The 22,585-nt window shown below is 35.4% G+C and overlaps 1 protein-coding gene across 6 annotated transcripts in view; it reads left to right on the forward strand.

Annotated features, from left to right (window-relative positions):
• Positions 1–22,585, forward strand: part of Magi2 (membrane associated guanylate kinase, WW and PDZ domain containing 2) — a 1,436,700-nt gene that overhangs the window by 391,495 nt on the left and 1,022,620 nt on the right. For all 6 annotated transcript variants that reach the window (XM_036180392.1, XM_036180388.1, XM_036180389.1 and 3 more), the window contains exon 2: positions 13,805–13,921. In XM_036180392.1, the coding sequence (XP_036036285.1) occupies positions 13,805–13,921 (117 nt within the window). The remainder of the gene's footprint in view (positions 1–13,804; positions 13,922–22,585) is intronic.

The following is a 22,585-nucleotide window of genomic DNA, read 5'->3' on the forward strand; positions in this document are numbered from 1 at the left end:
AGCACCCTCAGCTTCCACATCTTATGAAAGCTTAATGTGTAAGAGGTTCAGTCCTGGGGTGGGGTTATACTCTTGTGGTAGCAATACTTTCTTTATGGAAGTATGAACAAGGACGTAAGAAGCAAGAAACTACAATAGCATGCTCCAAAATAGTATTTGTGGAGTATGTATATTAAACATACAACATATACTCCAGAGCATTCTTAATAAGAATTATAATTATTACCAAGGAGAACTCACAAAATGTCAAATGTGATTGACTGGGTTTAAAGAACGATGACTGCCACTCAAATGAAAAGCATAAAGCTTGTAGGATACACGGAACTAAATACCATCTTTGGATCAAGTAAAGAAGTAAGGTTGTATTTTGAAGTATGTTGGCCTAGCGTGCGCTCCTTACAATACACATAGTGTTCGCCATTGTTTTCCTAGCCTAGAAATAGGACCTTAGAGCTCGCAAAAGTAACTAGCTCAGATGGGACACACCCAAGAACACCCTTCAGCTAGATATCCAAGACCTGAAGGTATGGATTTTAGTATTGTCAGTGAAACAACTTGCTGAGGATTCTCCCCCACAGTGTGTATGTGTGTGTGTACAATCTATGTCTTCTCTTCCTCACTCCTGGAAAATAATTTGTTTTGGTAAACTAATAATCTAAAATAGCAGTATCTTATTGCTCTCAGAAAACCTTCAGAATGTTGGAATTGTAATCACTCTAGACTTCAGGGAAGTCACTAAGCTCTTAGGCTGGCTGTATCCAAGACAGTGACTGGCAGGAACCCTGCATTCCTGCTCAGATGTTTACCCCTTTGGATGATATTCTGCTTAGAAACTTTGTTTTGACCAAAGCCCTTTGTTGGTGGCCTATTTTAACAATAAATTCTCTAAAAAGCATCATTTTTATGTTTTTAAATTTTAAAACTTTTTGAAACTAAGTTGATAGCTAATAAACCAAGTTAAACTGCAACTTGGTGCCCTTCATTTCGGAAATGTTAACATGTCTGTTAGTGTTATGCCGATTCAAACTAAGTTAAGTATTTTTGTTTCACAAATAGTTTTGAAGCATATAAATCTGCATGCACTGTAAGTATTTGTACTTCCCGTCCTATTATCCTCATGATGATTCACTTTTTAAAAAATGTGCATTTTTACTTAATATATTCAAATGTATTTGACTTGAAGGACATAATAGTATATTTAGTTTGATGCCATGATCTCACATCCACAATGCCATGATGCACCTGCAGGCCTTAGAAAACAAAAACAATAAACACTGACAACAAGCAGACATAGACATGAAGACATAGTCAAAGTCAGTGTTGAAATAAATGAAGTAGAAATGAAAAATAACACTGCAAAGAATCAGTGGAATAAGTGGCTGGCTCTTAGGGAAGATTCACAGGATCGGCCAAGGTCTGCTTCTTCACATGTGCTTACCATGGTCCATGTGCTGCAGCACATAGCTGCTCTCTACAATTATCTTATGCTTACTTGTTTTGATCTACACTGTCACTGAGTTTCACAAGAGAGAATTCTGAAATTTAAGAAGCAGTCAATAGGTGCTTGCTCAATTACAAAGTAAATGGATGAAAGAACAAACTAGACCAGTAATGCCTTGATACTATACTACATTTCATTATGTCTCAAAATATTCCTTTTTACGTGTAATGTTAAATAAGCTCTATGAAGGGCAATTAGTAAATATTATAATTTATGTCAACCTTTCATGTTTCAATTTCAATTGCTAATTGGTGGCACCTTGAGGTGAAATTTATGTCTTCATTAAATGAATCTTTATAAAACAAAATGATGACTGAACCTGGTTTTCTGAATTAAAACACATATTTAATTTCTTCTGTTAATAATAAAGTAGTCTATCATCAAAGCATATTTTTAAAAGTTTGTTTGAAACTAAAGTCCATGATAGTTTTAAGTTCAGTTTACTGAGTTTCAATTTTTGCTATAAATGGTATGATAGTCAATGTATACTTGCTATCCACAACTTTACTTTTTACATTCTCCAAATAGAAAATATCACATAGAAAATTAAGAGTCCATACCATCTTCACGATTGCAGAACAGATGAAAGTAGATAAAACATACAGTAGTGCTGGAAGGCTGTTACAAAAAATGATGGGGCATGAGTTCAGGGCTTGTGGGCAGTGATACTTGAGCAGAGATATGAACCAGGTAAGTTGAAATATCATACACTGAGAGCATGGGATGGATTGATAGCAGCCCTTGGTGATTTGTATCATATTCGTGAAGCCTATGATTGTTATCTCCAACTCTTAGCATGTTGATAAGATGATGGCTGCTCAGAAGAATAAATGTTCGAGCAGGGAGGGATGATTCATTGAGCTTCCTCGACACTTTCTGAGAGTTGCTTGTGAAAGTCATCAGTGAAACGTTCTACATCAGTGCTCTAAGCTTTTGCAATTTAGTCATGGACTTGTGCTAGTAATGTTTGCACACAAGTTGTCCCACGGTGTTGCATATGAATAATCCAGTAATCCGTACTGAAAAGCAGCTCCTTAAAACAAATTTTGGAGAATCATATTCTTAAGAACAATTTTTGACTTCTGTCTCTGTTTCCTCTCTGCCTGACTTAGGGGCACATAAACACCATGGAGAGGCCAGACCTCCTGTGAGAACGCCACTCCTGTTAGCACAGTCTGTTCTTCTTGCTCCTCCCACTCAGTATTTAAGTAATTAAGCACTGGGCTCTGCTCAGTAACTTAGCTTATCTGAATCTGTTTTCTTAATTCATAGTGTGCTAAAACACAAGCAAATAAAATAAAATACAAGAGAGATGCCAGGTGACTGGTCAGGTTGCCACACCCACAAAAACAAACATCACTTGTTTCAATGACCCAGTATGAGTCAAAGCCTCCTTCATCTTCTCTGTAACTCTGCTGGAAATCTTGGCAAAAATGTTTACCCTCTTCTGATCTATTTCAAATCCATTTCCATTATCAATGGAAGATAATAACTCTAACCTAAAATATTTAATAAAACAGTTTATTCTGCACCTAATGGTGAGTGAACCTGGCTCAGGGACACAGGTTTACATGAAGTAACTACCATAAAGGAGGCAGAAAATGTTATATGTACTTTCACATTCACAAAATCATTTACCAATTACATTAGTGGGAATATGAGGTAGGCAGGCTATGGCAAGGAAGGGAAGGGAAATATGTTCTTTATGGTTTAAATATTATGATAGCACATATAGAATTTAGAGTTGAAATGAAAATGTTTTGAGCTTAGCTATACATTTCTCAAATTTTATATAGTACACATCTGGACCTTAGGCTATATGCAGAGTTTTTCAAAACTGATGGATCCTTTTGGGACCCAGTTGTACATGACCCAACGACCTAAGATGCTGGACACTAACATTCATCAAAGACTGACCTGGATCAGTGCCTCCAAGTTCATTGTCCCACACCAGAGAAAAAGAAAGTCCTGGACTCTTGAAGGAGTAAGCAAAGCAGAATCAGGCTTTATTAAGAATTATCCCAAAAATGTGGGAAACTAAATAAAGTGGCAGGAAACCACCATGGGTTGAGAGGTGTTTCCAAAAGAAGTGGTGGGAATTGAGCTTGAGCTTTTTTTTTTTTTTTTTTTTTTTTTTTGTCTAGAGATTGTATAGGTCCATGGCAGAAACTGGATTAATTCTCTGGGTATCAAGGGCCTAGCCAATGCTCTATGTATATTCTCTAGCCAATGGAGGGTGCACTTGCTCTATGCATGTTCTCTAGCTAATGGAGAGTACACATGCTCTATGCATGTTCTCTAGCTAATGGAGAGTGCACACGTTCTATGCATGTACTCTAGCCAAGGGAGGGTGCACATGCTCTATGCATGTTCCCTCCAAAGGAAAGACTTGTATGATAAAAACTTTAATACATTAAAGAAAGAAATTTTATTTACTTTAAAGAATAATTTTGTGGCTTTCAATGTAAGTAAATGAAGGGATATTTCAGAATAGCTTAAGACGGCAGGCACCAAATATTCCTTTATTAGTTCAAACATGCATTTGTACATCTAAACTGAGATTTAAAGTAATAAAAATATATGTTATTAATTGCATAATTGTCATTTTCTCCTGAATTGATAGAGGCAAATGCTTGCAGATCTTGCAGTAGGTTGAAGGTAATTGGTCACTATAGGCTCATAATTAAAAGGGGTAGCCTTGGAGTAGGTGTGACCTTGTTGGAGGAAGGGTGTCTCAGTTCACTTCCTGCTGCCTGTGGATCAAGATGTAAAACTCTCAGCTCTTTCTCCAGCACCATGTCTGCATGCATGCCACCAAGTCCTGCCATGATGATTATGGACTAAACCTCTGCAACTGTAAGCCAGCCCTAATTAAAAGTTTTCTTTATGAGAGTTGCTATGGTCATGGTGTCTCTTCACAGCAATAAAACCCTAAGACAGATAGATGTCGTAAGATAAATTTTCAGGAAATGCTGATAGTCCTTGAATATGGAGAATTGAATGCACTATCCCTGGCAATGGCCCAAATAGCTCCTATTGCAGTAAGTGGAGGAAATAATTTTCTAATTCAAAAATAATGCATCACTATATAGATCACCTTGATCAACTGACTGTGAGTCTCCTTGTTCTAAACTTATGAAAATTAGTCTGCCCTGTAGTCCTTCAAGTTTCCACTCTTACCTGCTGCCACACCTTCCCCTGTCTTCCCTCCAGGATCTGATGTACTTAAGTATGGGGAGTAAGATGAATAAGACAGAAGGCTGGTGCTCACACACAAAAAAAAATGTAGCAAAAGATAGCTCAGATTGTTCTTGTAATTTTATGAATAGTAACACATATTAAAGAAGGTCAAAGGAAGCACAAAATAATTTGTTTGCTTATAAAACAGGAAGTGGAGATAATTCGAGGCTATTTGATAGTGACCAAAAACTATTTGCAGAAATATAAACCAAGTCAAGAAGATCTCAGAATAAACAGAACAAAACCCTGTTTCAAGAAAAGGTCATTCAGGAGAGCAGGGTTATAAGAAGGTCAGAGAGTGTTCACTGTTGTAAAGTCCTCCCTGGTGAAGAGAACCAGTCTGGCTAATAGCCCACCCCTCCTTCACACCCTTCTCACTCCATCTCATCCTTGAATCTTCCACTGTAGTGAAAGATTCCCAGTAGGGTTTAGAGCTGGTGCTGCTCCACTCTGCCATGAGGGCTTGGAGCCTTAGTACCCACCTCCCCACAACCCCAAACCTCTTAGAAGCATTGTTGTGCACAATATTGTGCTTCTAACATTCCATGAATTTTGCACTTCAGGTGCCTGATTCATTATAAAAACCAACATGGGCCAAGAATGTAATTATAATATACATTATTCCCATGGGAAGAACCAGTCTGTATTTCAAAATAAACCTTTGAAATACATCTCTCAGCATTTGAAGTTAGCCTTGTAGCAGTTCAAATCATGAGTTGACATTTGCTGTTGCTTCATTAGTACTGATCCAAATTGACACAGCCCATGGAGGTATAAGTTTGTCCATTAGAAGAGGTTTTGAAAGGAATTATCTTTGTATTATCATTGTGAAATGGGCTAACAACAAAGCTGTGGTTCCTTTTCAGTTGATTTGAGTCAAATGGTGTAGGACGTGGTACTTTTCAGCCGGAAACTTTTGAAGTAGGCCATCTATTGTATTCAACCATCTGGTAGTCTCTGAGGTGCAGCAGGTTTGTAAGACATAAAATATTTCCTTTTCAAATTGGAGGACTGATCTTGTTAATGGTAACATGAATACTGTCATGTTTCCAGCCCTGACTCTGTAGATCTCCATGTATTTTACTTATAAGACTCTCTGATTTCATAACATGTTTGTAGTTGACTCAGAGAAAATAACTTGCTTACACAGACTGAAATATGCTTAAAACATCACAGTTTAATCTCCATTTACATATCCTTATTTAGAATTTTGAATGAAGGTGTTGTAGGAGTTTGTTCATGTGTAGAAATTCTTATATTAAATTTTCAAAGACCAAAAATATTTGTGTATTTTTATCTCTTCATTTTCTTAAGTTAAATGATAGAATAAAATACAGTCAGTAAACCAAGGCTGTAAAGGAAAAATGTTCTTGCCTACTGAATTAGCTATGTACTGTAGAAAAAGGACATATTTCTCTCATGTAAGTCATCATACTAAATATTTCCTGAAAATAAGAAAACAAGCTTTGAGATTTATTGAATTTATGATTTCAAGTGTGGTTGTAACTATCCCAGTAGCTTATTTTTCCCTTTAGATTTAGGATTGTGTATGTCTCTGGTTTAGAAAAATATGGATTGAATTTGGGTTAGATTCTTCTGTCTTCTTCTGTCCTTATATCCTTTTTCTGTCCACATGCTGGATTTCTAGTGACATCTGCTTGTTATAAAGGACAGCTGAATTTTAGGAGTCTTGTCATGATACCGTCTGTAGTCTCAAATAGAATTAGCCCTGTTGGGACACTTTTTTAAAACTTTAGATACATGGTAGCTAGTTTCCAAATTTGCAGTCATCCTTAATAAATCATAATAGTAAAAATTTGGATAATTCATGGACATCACCTAGGACAATTCTTGATATTCACCAAGAATTCATTTGGTCTGTTCCATGACAGCCAATAAAAGTCACTACAGAAACATCTCTAACTTTGAGTGTAGTGCTAACAATAAAAAATGAAACTCAATAATAATACTGCATTTGTGCAATAGTATGGGAAGGAAATGATAAAAAGCCATTTTCAGTGGAAGAAGAGTATGTCATAAACCACCTCAATTTATCTGTGTCATTTTTTTGGAAGTAGCAATTATTCTCTTTCCTTTTGAATCTCTTAATGATCTGCAACTGATAAAAGTATTCTGTTTTTCTCATTATTGCATTTCTCACACAAAATATATTATTTCAAATTTTTTGAAGGAAAAAACCCACAAAAGTACTAAGGCTGGTCTTTTAAAAGAGACTATTAGTAAGAGTAAAATAATGGAGAAGTTCACATCATTATGTAACAAAATGTTTTCAGTTATAAAAAACATAATTAAACAAGGCATGTTCAATGAATTTAATGACCCTGGGATGTGTTCTCCTATTTAAAATAGGAAGAAGAAATTATTTGGAGAACAATTTACTACTGGTGACTTATGGCACAGCTAGTATAGACCAAATGCATTCAGTGATGAGCTAGCCACCAGGAAGGGAGTTGGGCCTTGACAGAAATCAAAGATGCAATTATCTAAATGAAAAGGCCCCATGCTCTAGAAGAATCAGTTACATAAGTCTGTCAAGTCTGTCATCTATTTTGTGGCTGAGGATATCAACAGGATCCATCAAGTTTTCTATGGTTTGACTCTCCTGTTTTGAGAGAAGTTAAGCAGAAACGGTTATTGAAAAAGTAAACATAGCAGCTTAGCTTCACAGTGCTCTCCTATTATTTATTCCTTGATGTCTACACCAACCAGTGAATTAACACGAGCTGTATATGCTGTCACTGGGGCCAATACTGTCAAGCTCCAGGAGAGACCCACCTTCTCCTCTAACCATGGACCACTTTGCTTGGATATTTTGCTATTTATTTGATAGAGACCTTTTCTCAAATCAATTTTCTGTGAATGCTATGATTTCCTGGAAGATTCAGAAAATAAAAATCAGTATTTGAGATATACTATCCAACACTGTTTTTATGACCATATCTAACTTGTTACAAATAAATAATAAAATAATTTAATTATTTAATTACAGAAATTTCCTAAACTTTAAAATATACTTGGTAAATATTTGATATGAAAACTTAAATTTTTAGATCTAAAAGAATGCTTATTTGGTCCTATGCCCACTGTTCTACACTCAGTATTTGTTGCTCCTCAAATTTGCATAGGGTCTGAATACACAGTGGAGCTCTCACAGATTGGATGATTTCTCTGTTTACATGTGATAATCAAATGAGAAGAGAGTGATATGCAAACCAGAAAATAAAACAGAACAATGGATCTGCAGACAATTTTACTTTGGCATTTCAGTATTCATGAATGAAAGAAATGTTGATTTCTGTGTAAGCCACCAGAAAGTCTATGGTATTCTGTTATGGCAGCTTGAACTGGCTATAATTTTATTGTCCACCTTTGCAAAGGAGGACAAGAAGACTCAGAAATGACTTCTGCATCCCCAAAAGAATGAATGTTAGAATGGTAACTAAAATTTAGTTTTTCTACTGAAAACTCTACATTTATTTCTACAGTTTTCATTTGCACTGTTTTAAAAAAAAAACATTTGAAGGTTTTTGTGCTATAATAAAAATTCAATTTTTATTACATAGAGACTCTTGGAAACTTTATATATCTACATGTATATGTATGTGTACATGGATGTATATGAATATGTATATGTATATTTTTGGATGAATTTAATGGTGGGGTGCTTGTCTAATAAGCCCTGGATTCAATCCTCAAAGCACTCTCAAAATGTATCTTACATTATTTAAATCATGTTTAAATATAGCAGCTGTTAATATTTTATGTGCATATAGAATTTTTATTGTTATAAAATCACATTAAATAACAACTTATAGTGTACTTATGTAAAAAGTGTGTACATATTCTTATGTAAATTTTTACACATCATATTCCACTGTATGTAGAAATATAATTTTATTTATATAGTTATACATTATGAATTTATTGTATGGAGAACAATTATGAGATTTCGAGATAAAATATTATGGAAAGTCCAAGCAAGCTTTTCCATTCCTAAGGGCCTCATTATATAGTTAACATTACTTATGAAACAGGTTAAAAATTGTTTTTGTTGTTAAAATTCGACTCTGAAATGGTAAAAATACTGTAATATAGTGATACTTTGTATCTTTTTTATACATATTCTATATGGTTTCTATTACCATATGTATATGTACCATAAGCTTACACAGCTTCTCTCACACAGTGTATTGTTGTAGATTGCACATAAAACAACACTAGAGACTGGGATTGGAAGGGGGAGAAGATATGAGTAGGATCCACTGTCTTGGGAGCTCCCAGCTAAAGGGAGGATGTGAAGCCAGCAAGTGGCCTTTAGAATGCATTAGAGTGCTGAGTCTCCAAAAGCTCCAATGAGAGAAGTCTCCTGGCTCAGTGATAGATGGCTTCAAGTTGTAGTGTGGATAGTAATTTCATAGTTATATCAAAAAGAATCTTATTAGCTGGAAACAATAAAGAGAAAGCTGGAAATGCTAGGCAGAAAAATACACAAACAAGGCAATGTGTTGGATAATCTTTTCACAACACCATTTTCTTTTTTCTCAAATATTCCAGTTTCTTCTCCCTCTACTCTTTCCAGTTCCTCCCCACCTACCTTTCCATCCAGGTCCACTCCCTTTATTTCTTATTAGAAAACAGGTATCTCCTGCTCCCCTAAGCTCTCTTTCCCCCGAACCTTGCCCTTCATTACTCCCGCTGTCATCCAGGTTGTTCATGTAGATCTCATCCATTTCTCGGTCACTGGATGATCCCTGTGTCTTTCCTAGGGTCCTGTTTTCCAGGTAGCCTCTCTGGAGTTGTGTAGCAGTCTAGTCATCTTTGTTTTACATCTAATATCCTCCTATGAGTGAGTACATACCATGTTTGTCTTTCTGAGTCTGGGTTACCTCACTCAGGATTACTTTTTTCTAGATCCATCCATTTGCCTGCAAACCAACCTCATGATGTCATTGTTTTTCTCTGCTGAGTAGTACTCCATTGTGTATATGTACCATATTTTCTTTATCCATTCTTCAGTTGAAGGGCATCTAGGTTGTTTCCAGGTTCTGGCTATTACAAACAATGCTGATATGAACATGGCTGAGCAAATGCCCTTGTGGTATGATTGAGCATTCCTTGGGTATATGCCCAAAAGTGCTATAGCTGGGTCTTGGGGGAGATGGATTCCCAATTTTCTAAGGAAGTACCATATTGGTATAACAAGGAATAACAGACCATGATAAATGATGACCACACGAGAACAGGAAGAAGCAAAGTGCTAGAGAGGTCCCCAGAAATCCACAATGATACATCCTCTGTAGACTACTGGCAATGGTCAAGAGAAAGCCTGATCTGACCTAGTCTGGCGATCAGATGGCCAAACACCCTTACAGTTATGCTGGAACTCTCATGCAATAACTGATGGAAGTGGATGCAGAGATCCTCAGCCAGGCCCCAGGTGGAGCTCCAGGAGTCCAATTGTAGAGAAAGAAGAGGGATTCTAAGAGTGTGAATTGTTGAGACCAAGATTGGAAAAAGCACAAGGACAAATAGCCAAACTAATGGAAAAAAGTTGTTTTGACTAAAACATGCTCTTGTAAATTGTGAAGAATAATCAAGGACAGAGAAAACATGGGAAAAACAAACAAACAACAACAACAAAAAAACAACTTCCAAAACAAATAGGATCATCTTTAATACTGTAATTTTTAGCAAGTCATGGAATTAGTGAAGGAAATTTAATACTTATTCTTAAAAGTTTCTTCAAGTTTCTCCTTGGAGGGAAAATATAACTAGCCACTAAAATGAGTTGGTAAACATTTAGTAATTATTTTCTAAGGGATATAAATTTTCAAGATGGTAAACGCTATATATTTGTGGTGGAAGAAATGGTAATATATTTTCAGGGGCAAACTGATATAGAGTATAAAATGTGATTTTACTCATATTACATTAGGGGATGATTCTGGCTTACATTTATGAGAAAACTACAGCTGGTATTTTGTAACTGGCATTTTCTTGGGCTGCCAGAAAGCTTTCATCACTTGTTATGTCCCACGTATGAGGCAGAAAGATGCAGAGAAGGGTGAGAAGGTGCAGTTGAGGAAAGACCTACAGGCTAAAATGCAGGCAGAAACAACAGCTCCAGCAATGGGCACGATGTTTGCTCAGTAGCTGTGATGAGTTATCAAAGCGGAAAGATGTTCTGCTGATGCGGGCTGGCAGGCACAAGGCAGGAAAAGAGTGTTTTACAATGTCTAGGTTACCGCTTCACAGGCTGCCAGTGAATTTAAGACACATGGACACAGAATACTTGAAGATCATATTGGTTAGTTTTGGTCAACTTGAAACCAACCAAGCACTTCAGAAAAGGGAACCTCAGCCGAAGAATCGCTTTTACCAGAGTGTCTGTGGCCATGTTTATGGGGCAGTTTCTTTATTATTAACTGATGCCTGGGTACCCAGCCTGTGTGAGCATTGCCTCCCTAGTTAGATGGGTCTGGGCTGTATGAGAAAAGTTGTTAAGCAAGGTAGAGCAGGAAGGCAGGAATCCCTCTTCTTCCATGGTCTTTGCTTCTGTCCCCACTGTGAGATTCCTGCCGTGGCTTCCCTATGACATGAGAGTGTTAGCTGAAAGTGTGCTTTTGGTCATGTTTATCTCAGGACAGAAACCAAACCAGGATAAAGATGTCAATGTGGGTCTTCGTTGGTTTGTTTCTTGACTGCTCTGCTTTGGCTGAGAGAATGGTTTTGAATTTAGAAAATTTTATGTATAGTCATTCTGAATGACATATTTGTGTGCACCAAATAAACAGTGTTTCCTTTATTTTCAGTTATCCCATTGGCTTGCCTAAAAAAGTAGATTAAGAGGCCACATCCTCAAATACATAAGAAACATTATTTGGGAGTATGAATCGTGATGGTTGAAGGAGTTATAGTGATTGTCCATGGCATGATGCTGTGAGTATTCCCAGAGACAAGGAGAGGACTAAAGTGACACATTTGGGAAACTTCAGAAATTTTGTAATGAATGTAAATAAATATGCTAAAAAGTTTGTGGGAAAGTGTTTGTGTTGCATATCTGCACGCCTGCATCATGCTGTTTCACGTGACAAAGCTGGTGTACAGAATTGTGAAATCTGAGAGTCTAACGAATTGGAAAAGATTATGTTTGGAATCTACCACAGTTTTCCATTACATTTAGCTGTATTGTTGCTTTTTTCCTTCATGTATTAGTCAAGACTCTTTAGAAGAACAAAACTAAATATTGTATTTATTTATAGATTATATTTTATTTATATATATATATATATATATATATATATATATATACATATATATGGATTTATTACAACAGCTTACAAGCTGTGACCCAACTAGTCCAAGAATGGCTCCCAGAGGAGATCCAAAATGCCTGCAGTTGTTCAATCCGCAAAGCTTTGTCATCTCGTCTCTTCCTCATACCTCGTAATCCCAAAGATGTAGCCTCTAATACCAGTGAAGGAAGCAAGAGCTTCCTTCCTCCATGTCCTTCATATGTGTTGCCACCAGAAGGTATAGCCCATTTCAGGTGGATCTCCCCACCTCACAAGACCTGGACTCAGGGTAGGTCTTCCCAAGTCAACTGATTTCATTAAGGAAATCACCCTCAGAGGTATCCCCAGCCACTTGGGTATGAGTGAATTGTGGATGTAGTCAAGTAACCAAACAAGAACAGCAGTCACATTTCATTTGCCTTAACATTATTGCTTGAAAAGGTAAGAGTTTATGGTGTTCTTATTTACAATTGTAGGCATTTTGGTTTTTAAAAAGTTTATTTATTTTTATGTATGTTTGTGTGCCTGCATGAGTTTGTGTGAGCCCAGCTCCACAGCAGGCCACAGAGTAAAAGTAAGATTTAGAGAAGTAAGAGAACGGGAAGAGCCCAGAGGCCAAAGGTAAATGGGATAAGTTAAGAAAAGCTGGTTAGAAACTAAGCCAAGCTAAGGCAGGGCATTCATAATTAAGGATAAGCCTCCAAGTAATTTATTTGGGAGCTGGGTGGCAGGCCCCAAAAAGAGTAAAAACCTCCAACAGTAAACTTTCTTAGCTGATGACTATATTGAGAGCCCCAGTATTTTGTTTTTTAATTTATTCTTTCCAATTTGGAACTAGGAAGAATCTTAAAATGAATAATCATAATATAATAATTTATCATTAATTTAAAAATGATATTCAATAGAACTGCATCAGTGGCTTTTCAAAGCCATAGCCCCATTCTTCTTTAGATTATAATAGCAAACACATTTAAATGACTTGTTGGCAAAAGAAGAAAAGCCATTCAAATTTTACTTCTAGCTAAAACTTCAGTACATATATTACATAATGGGTTGGGGATTTAGCTCAGTGGTAGAGCACTTGCCTAGCAAGCACAAAGCTTAGGGTTTGATCCTCAGCTAAAAAAATAAAAATTAAAAAAATGTATTATATAACATAGAAATCACTTTGATTTATTTCATGGAGGGGAGAAAGTCATCAACATTTATGTAGCCATTTTTCTTTTAAGTTTTTATATCACTTTATTTCCATAGTAACCTTAAGTAACTTAAGAGTCTTTTCAAGCTTAGAAGACATTTGCTGAGTAAATAAGCCAGTAACAAAGGATAAATATTATATGATTCCTCTTACAGGTGATGCCTGTAGCAATGAAGTTCATAGAAATAGAATTAAAATGGTGATTAGTCATGTATAGGGGAAAAAGCAATGGAAATGAAGAAATAAATAGCCTTTTAGCCCTGCAATGAGATACATTATTGACAATCCAATTATATATAGTTCGTTAGTAACTAATGCCCTATCAATATAAAAAGTATACTTTAAATGAAAAATAAAGATACTTACAAATTATTAAGCATAGACATGGAAAATAAACTAATGGTTATATTAGTAATAAATGTTTTAGACATCAAAAGAGTAACTTGAAATGATTCATCCTTTATATGTTATGAATGTATTTATAATAGGATAAAGTTGTGTCCTTATTATATTTTCTAAATCTCTTACAAAGAAACTTTATTATTTTAGGAGGAATTGTTGATAAAGATCTCCGTCACTACCTCAACTTAAGATTTCAGAAGGGTTCTGTTGACCACGAACTTCAGCAAATCATCCGTGACAACCTCTACCTGCGCACAGTGCCATGTGAGTACCATGGCCAATGTTCTTTTCTTTCTATGAAAAACAGAGACATGTTCAGCTATATATTTATTTTTTATTTAAAAAAATTCTGTCACATAGACATTTTTGGATAATTGACATTGAAATCAGATTTAAAATATGGAACTACAATTGCAAAAGCTTATAACTGTGGTTTTGTGGCATATGATAAAGACAAAGAAATTTATGGTTTTTCAGCTATAAAAATATATCTTAGTTACACTGCTCATATTACTATTGATAATAGTGATTCTAGAGCAGACCTTCAGTAATTCTTGAACCATGACTGAAGCAGAACTCCACATAAGGAGACAGGAGACTTCAAATTCCTTGGCAGAAACCTAATCACAGAATCTGTGGTTGATTTTGCAACAGGGAGTCCCCAAATACAAAAACAATGCTAGGAAACACAAATTTAGTGTGTTCTATTACTCTCTGGGAAGTGTTGATGACAATTCCTTTAAAAGAGAAAAGTTGGAAAAGTGACATAATTTGCAAAACAACCTCTGAGTTCCTGTTCTTTCTTTCTTTTACATTCTCTTATTAATGTTAGGACAAAGGAATTCCTACTCAAGTTCTAAACCTTGTATAGATATCACAATCCACTTTCTTCAAGTGAGATATTTTGACGGCCAAAAACTATCCACACTCTCTAGAAATTCTGATCTGTTGGTGTGTGTGTTTCTTTTTGTTTGGTTATATCCTAAACATTAATAAACTCAAAACTATGGGCTCTGATGCCTTAACATTACAAGGAAATTCTTATTAGAATAAATTAAACAAGTACGACAAAAATGATATATACAGTTGAATTTCCAGCATTTTGAAAGTGATACAAATAGAAGCTTATATTAAAATATAAAAACACACAATGATGTGTAGGTGGACTGGAAACCATGTGGGGTTTTCAGTCATTGGGGGTGGATGGAACTTGTCATCATCAGTCAGTACTGAAATGGTCGTCAGAATAATGCAACAGTATATTTGTCATCCATTACTAAGTAAGAACACTTAATAGTAGTTATCTTGTTGATCAAAATGATTCTTATTCATTGTGTGTTTGTAAAGGAGTAGACACAGAACTCTTGCTTTGAAACTGCATGCTCAGAAAAGTACACTCTCAAACATGTGAGTTTGACATTCAAGTGATGGGCAAGAGATGGATTAAAGTGACTGAACTGCTTATACAGTAATGGATGGATGCATTTTCGAAGCCTTGATGCTGTCAGTGCATCTGGGTGAATTTATCTTTTGTGGCCTGAAAGAAAGGAGACGTGAAATACTAAATAAAGAGTCCAGGCACTTTGTTATGTTTAAAAGCTGAAGGCAATAGATAAGAAGCTAACATCTAGGAATACTTGTAGTCCTTGCTAAGATGGCAGCATAAATAGAAAATCTTAATTAAATATGATGATAATGGTGGGAATTTTGTATTAGCTAATTAACTTTTTAAAGCATCTTTCTTTAGAGTACCAAGGAAAGACTATGAAGGAAAAATAAATATAAGGGTAAAATACAGAATTTATTAGTAAACCTAGAGAGCTTCAGGGTGTGAATCTGGTTCAAGGTCATGAATTCAATTAGAAATCCCTGAGTAACACCTGTAAAGGAGATAATTAGAAACTCGAGGGATCTGAATATTATCAGGAAACAATTGATTGCCCTTTGATTTCACAGTCACCACTCCAACAGCCAATTTCAATAATACCATTCTCGAACAGTGCTTTTAATTTGACATAATAGTGAAAAAACATCTGATATAAAGATGGTTCTGATTTACACTATTAAAAATGCTTTCACACTGAGAACCTATCCTTGGACCGTCTGTCTCCTTCACTCATTATATATTTTAATGAAGTATTCAGACATTCTCTGAGAGTATGCAAGAAAATGTGTCAGTAGTGTAAAAAATCCTATCATTGTTCAGAAATTTGCAAGTGTATACAGCCCATCTATTGGCATTCATGATTGAATCTCATTTCCTATCATCCTCCTGGGTCAATGCAGTCTCATAATTTGAATGAACCCACTACAATAAAAGGAAAATGTGCTGCTAAGAATCATATCATTGCTCTTATACATACATATATCAATGTGACTGTTGTCACTTCCTGTTTAATCAAGCCATGGCATTAGAAATAGGTCCTTGATAAGTACATAGAGACAAAGGTGTAATTAATTTTGGATCATGTGGGCTGGGTTAGTATTTTCCTTCACAAAACTAGATCTAACTCAGTAACTTCAGGTCCTCCACCAATTGTCCTAATAATTGTGACTAGAAGAAAAGGAGAGCCAAATCCTGGAGTTGAGCTTTCATAGTGCTCAGCATGTATGTAAGAGTCCTAAAGTCGTGGGTCCACACCTTCCCCATCTCACTCACATGCACAAGTCTTAGTCAAAGCCAATTGTATTGACCTCTGTACACACATCTTAAGGAGGTCTGTGTCGAACTATGGCCACATTCTGAGCTAATCAAGGGAAAGAGGGCAGTAAATCTCGGTCCCTACTGGGCTTTATCTGTAAATAATATGAAACCCTATGAATTAGTTTGCATAATCAAGAGTTGATTTATTTAGCCTTTTGATTTAGTTTCTTAGAAGCTTATCAGAATTCTTTAAAAAGCAAGTTTAAGAAGCTGTATCTTTCCACTTGTGGAGGCGTGATTCTTTTACACGGTATGTGGGAGCACAAACAATTGGACGCATCCTTTCTGGTGGTATCAATTCTCTACTCTTTCCAATCCAATCACAAAGGAAACGTCTTCATTAACTAATCCCATATTTTGTGTAGAGCCTAAAACATTTTCACATGTTTATGCACTGAAGACCTTCTTGTTGCTTATTACACAACTAATAGAGGGAAATATAAGATTTTAGGCAACCCTGGCTAATAAATGCGAAAGTTAATTGTTTTTAAAATGGAAACTACAAACAAATATTTCTAGTATTAAATTTCTGTATTAAGATTTTATTTGGCCAAACATTGGTGGCTGATCTCTGTGTGTTCGAGGCCAGCCTGGTCTACAGAGTGAGATCCAGGACAAACAACAAAACTACACAGGGAAACCCTGTCTCAAAAAAAAAACAAACAAACAAAACCTAAGATTCTATTTGATTGAACTTAAGTAGCAATGAGTGAAAGATGAGGAGACAAATCTGTTGTAGCTTAGACTGTGATAAGGAGTAACCACAAAAGCATGCACACAGGTAAAAGATGTAAGAATTCAGAGCATCCGTCACATGGAATTTCAATTACCCTGATGGTATATAAAAGGTAAGCTGAAAAGCTCTAACTTACCATTATTTATTTAGATGGAAGAGTCATTTCATCCCAGCATGTTACAATACAGTTATATCAACAATTGTTATATCTGGGACAGTATAGATTCAAATGTATATGTGGAAGTTGGTGAAATAAATACTTAAAAATGTTGGATTCATTTCCTAATGTTTGGAGAAAATAGAGTTTACTTTGGTTTTAATAGTCGACTACATATAATATTGTATATATTTAACTTTAAGACTAATTGACTCATTGTATATAATTAACTTTAAGACTAATTAATCTCACTATGCTTCTTATTTAAGAGAAAAAATGGTCACTGTGATTTTTTGATAACACTTGTCTCTTTTCCTTCCTTGATGTTCATTAGACACAGATTTTGATAGAAGCATGAGTGCAGGCATGTTTCACGTCCTTTTCCCAATCATACCATACGATGTAGAGAATGGTTTGACAGACCAGTTTTTAAAAATACAAAATGAACTGGGAGTATTTATAGCCACACTTCTCTCTCAAGATAACACTGTCATTTGCTGAGATGGTTTAAAAGGGAAATATTTTAAATTTATTTAAAGTGTTAAATACTAATATATACCAGGTAAAAGGGAAATCAATAAAGCTAAAGTCAAAACTGTTATGTAAAATGAAATATGATTGAATATATAGACAAATATAAAAGACAATATTTTTGTGAAAGATATTGAGGCATGAGTCACAATAATGTTTTCACATATTTAAGTGGCTTAAGTTTGTAAAGCTAAACCATGCTAAAAGGAATTATCAAGGATATAATTGTAAAGGTTTAGCAGTACTTTGATGTTTTGATGCTTATGATAAATTGCCTTTCACAAAGCAGATATGGGCTTTATAAAATTTATGAAAAATGATCTGTTAAAGAGTAGTCACCAGTACACCAAAATTACAGTTATGCTGACTGTGAGCTTACATATAACAGTAGCTGGAGAGGACTGTTAAGATGAGGGTAGCTGCCCTGAAGACAGAAATTGTGAACAGGGTCAGAGCTCTCTGCATACTGGATAAAGCGAACTTTTGTTACTCAAAGCCAGTTTTGACATGTTAATTTTTTAACACTTTTAAATTTTAAATTTACAAATTTAAAAATATGTGGTGCTAAATAAGATGATACTTTCTGTGGGTATGTATAAATATTTTTAGTTATCCCTAGTCTTGATTGCAAAGATGCATTTTTATACATGAAGTAAGATGGAAGAATGATAGCAAACTAAAAATTAGATTACCAAAAAATTCCTTTAGTGAAAGGAATTTCATTTAGTTGAAAATAATCAAGAATCTCAGCATATCTTTCAGTAGGTTAGGCCAACCATTGTTTAAGTTGAGCAATAGCTAGACATACACACATAAGGGTAGAAACATCCAATTCCATCAAATTTTAATCCAACTATACTTCAAATAATATTCCTTATACTGTTTCAACATTATTCTTGTTGTCTCAAATAAGACTCATCAATTTAGATGTTCTGATTTTAAGTCTCTTTTAGCGTGTGAATCATATTCCTTCACAATTATTTCAGATTAACTTGCCAGCTTTTTGTTCTTTGAAAATGAATTTGATTTTTAAAAATAGACTAATTATATTTGGCACTAAGTGTTAAAAATGAGCATTATTGTTGAATAAATATGCCTATTAGTGTCTAGGGCCAAGAGGGAAGGAAATCTATAAACAAATGTGTTGTAGAATATTAGTTTATGATGTGTTGCATTTGTTTATGTTGTAGAATATTTGTTTAATGATGAAAAGATGTGTTGCATTCTATTATGTTGCATTTGTTTAACTCTGTTAAGCTGTGTTACTGTGCCTGTCTAAAACACCTGATCAGTCTAATAAAAAGCTAGGCCAATAGCTAGGCAGGAGAGAGAAATAGGTGTGGCATCCAGGCAGAGAGAATAAATAGGAGTATTCTAGGTTTAGGGAAATAATGAGTGAGGAAGGGGAGAGAAAAGGAGAGGATGCCAGGAGCCAGCCACATAGCCACACAGCTACACAGTCAGCCAGAGATGGACTAAGAAGAAAAGAAAGATATATAGAATAAAGAAAGGTAAAAAGCCCAGAAGCAAAATGTAGTTAAAGAAATATGGGATAATTAATGTTAGAAAAGCTAGCTAGAAACAAGCCAATTTAAGACCTGTCATTCATAAGTAATATAAATAGGAATAAGTCTCCATGTATTTCTTTGGGAGCTGGGTGGCAGGGGCCCCCAAAGAGTTAAAAAAAAAAAAAAAAAAAAAAAAACCTACACAAATCAAGTAGATTTCTCGAGAAATTTATATTCTGTCCTGGAAGTCTCAATGTTAAAAATGAGAAATTTAAAGAGTTCTGAGCAGTAAAAGATGCTGCAAAGTAACCATTCACTTTCTCATTGAGATGGACCCCTTTCTGGTGTATTCATTAAAATGTTATGATTTTACAGAAAGCTGGATTAAGACTGATCACTCTTTATTTCTGAGAATATAAAGACTTTCTCATATGACGTATACATGAAAAGTATTTGTGTGTCATTTTGTGAGGATATGTGATCAGATAAGTCCATGATAACAAACTAAACACACGTTTCCATCCCAAGTCTTAATGAAGCAGTGACTTTACTGGGGCTACCTAGGATCCTAGATGACTCCAAGATAGCTATGTCACTGAAAAACAAACTCTAGCATGGCTGATGTCTCACCGAAGCTGCGTCCTTGCAGGTGGACCAACTGGATAGTCTCTCTTCCCAGTCATTGTCACTGCATATGTAATTTCTGGCAGAGGAGTTATGGATCTTTTATACTTCAGTTACTTTCTGAGCCTTATAAATTTAGTTTCTGAGTCTAAAGAGTCTTTTCTCCCACCACAGTGGGAATATTTAATGTTTTAATAGGAGGAAACAGTCTTACACATCAATCCCATAATAATTCTCTTCTAGTCATTGAACGAACCAAGTATGTCTTCTTGGTTAGACTGTAATGCACTGGCTTAGTTGGGGGATATATTCTATATGTGAGAAATTCATCATTTACTTAAATTAAGTCATGAATTGCTAGATTCAGATTCTTACCTGGAATATAAAGTCATGAAAAGTTAGAGGTGATTACATTTGACACCACAAGGCTTCAGTGTTAAAATAAAGGAATACATCTAGCATGAAAGAAAAGCAATAAACACTAAGAGTGAATTTTACCGATTATTCCAACCACATAAAATTCCATTTGTCCTGACAACATGAGTTTTTCCCCTCTTTCTGAGATCTAACTTTTTCATGTGGTTTTCCTTTATCTCATTAGTCACCATAAGAGAGAGAAACTCCTCCAGAGCTTGCAAGCCATTAATGTAGTTGGTAGGTGGAATATACACCCTGAAACTTCAAATATTCCCAGCTAATGCTCTAAGAATAAGGGGATATGAGTGTTTAATGCATTTATACTCTTCCAAAAAGCCAGTCATCACTTTCAATAAAAGGTAGCTCTCCTTTTGGGGAGCCAAGAACATACTCCTTGAATATTTTGACTTCATAACCCTGTGTACTGGAATTTAAGGTCAACATGTCTCACTTATATCTCTGTACTGATTTTTAAAAAGAATTAAGACTATTAAGTCAGATTAATCTAAGTTTTCATTCTCAGTGATTAGAACCAGGTTATGGCATAATTATGTAAGTAGCTGACAAAAACCAGTAGTCAGACAAGACTTGAAGACTCTGGCCTTCAGCAGGATCATCAGCATCTGCTTTAAACACACTTGAACAAAATATGATTAGGAAAGGAATACTGGTTACATTTACGGCAGTTTCATTAACATGTGCTATAGTCAAGAGTTATTTGTACATTGCACTTTAGCAGTGCAGGCATATAGAAAGGAGCAGTAACCTCTGGCCTTATTTATTTGTCATCATAGAACTATGGGGAAAAATCTCATCTCAGAACCAGGGCCATCGATTGTAGAGGTTCTGCTACCCATAGGACCTTGGCCAAGCCTTTAGTCTTTGTGCCTGGATGGAAGGAGGGGATTGACTGAAATGAAGTGAAATGTTGCTTTCTGTTTCATCTAAAATCCTGTAGTTTTCAGATTCTGCTGACTTTCTTTATCATTATTTAAATCAGTTCCTCAAATTGACTAAATTATTCTAAGGATGGAATGCCCTTGATATGAACCAGGTGTAAACAGCTTATGGAAGGTGAAGATATATCAAATGCAGTAGACACTTCAGGGAAAAATAAAGAATGAGGTTTAAATTAAGTACAGTTCTGGATAAAAACCAGTGAGGCGTGTGCTTTCAAATTTTTCTATGAATGTCAAGTTAAAGATATCATCATAACTCTGATGTTCCTTGAAATTTACCTTCACTATTCATGAAACTCTGAAACCTGGTCCAGTCTCAGTAAAAGGATAAGAAAATAAACCTAGTGAGAAATACAAAGATTTTTAAAAATTGCACTCCTCCTTTGAATGTGTAATGAGTTGAGATGTGACTTAAAGACTTCTGAACCATGAAGTGCATTGTTATGAAAATATGATTGCTCTACTTGCAATAAGATGTTTAACATGGAATATATTGACTTCTAAAGTTCAACTTTCCTAAATGTCGGTTATGTGACTGAATGGCCCTGTCGGGAGGGCCAAATGGGATGGAGCTAATATGAGACTAAATCAATGCTCACTGCAGTCAAAGATTTTACAGCATAAAGGAAGAATTTAGGAGTCTCTGCAGGGTTTCTCACATGGGGTGAGTAAAAGTTAAGTTTGATGTAGGATCAACAATTGATTCAATTAAGAATTTCAAAAGGATCCTACCTTTTCAGAAAAGTTAGAATGAGGAACTTCCTAGTTCTTATTCAGTGATACCATTACCTTCTTACTTTATCTATACAAAAACCAGCTTTCACAGAATTTGCTTTTTACACAAAATCACCAGATATCTTTACAAATTCTACAGGAGGAACAGTAGCTTTGAGTACTGCTTAAAACACACTAGCAACTACTCCCTAACTATTCCTCCAAAGACAGGACAGAAGCAGAGCACACATCCAACCTGTATGCCTCTGCTCGCTCCCATTTTGGGTAGAATTCTGACTGATCTCATCTAACTAGCTGACAGTGATGAAAAATTTGCAGATGTGTTAAGGGACTTGCATAGCTGTAGAAATCTTAGATCTCATGTACTGAATCTAGTCCAAGTTAGTTTTTTTTTTTCCATCCTGAAAAGACCCTCCAAATTGGCCATTAATCAATCAAGTTCTAAATAGTTTTCTCTTTAACATGTCATTGCCAGAAATGTTAAAGTATAAGCTATTTATGGGGAAGAAACATTTTAATTGATACATATTTCATTCCTATATTGATATAAGAAGAGA

The sequence above is a fragment of the Onychomys torridus genome, chromosome 3 (genome assembly GCF_903995425.1).
Source record: "Onychomys torridus chromosome 3, mOncTor1.1, whole genome shotgun sequence".
Lineage (NCBI taxonomy): Eukaryota > Metazoa > Chordata > Mammalia > Rodentia > Cricetidae > Onychomys > Onychomys torridus.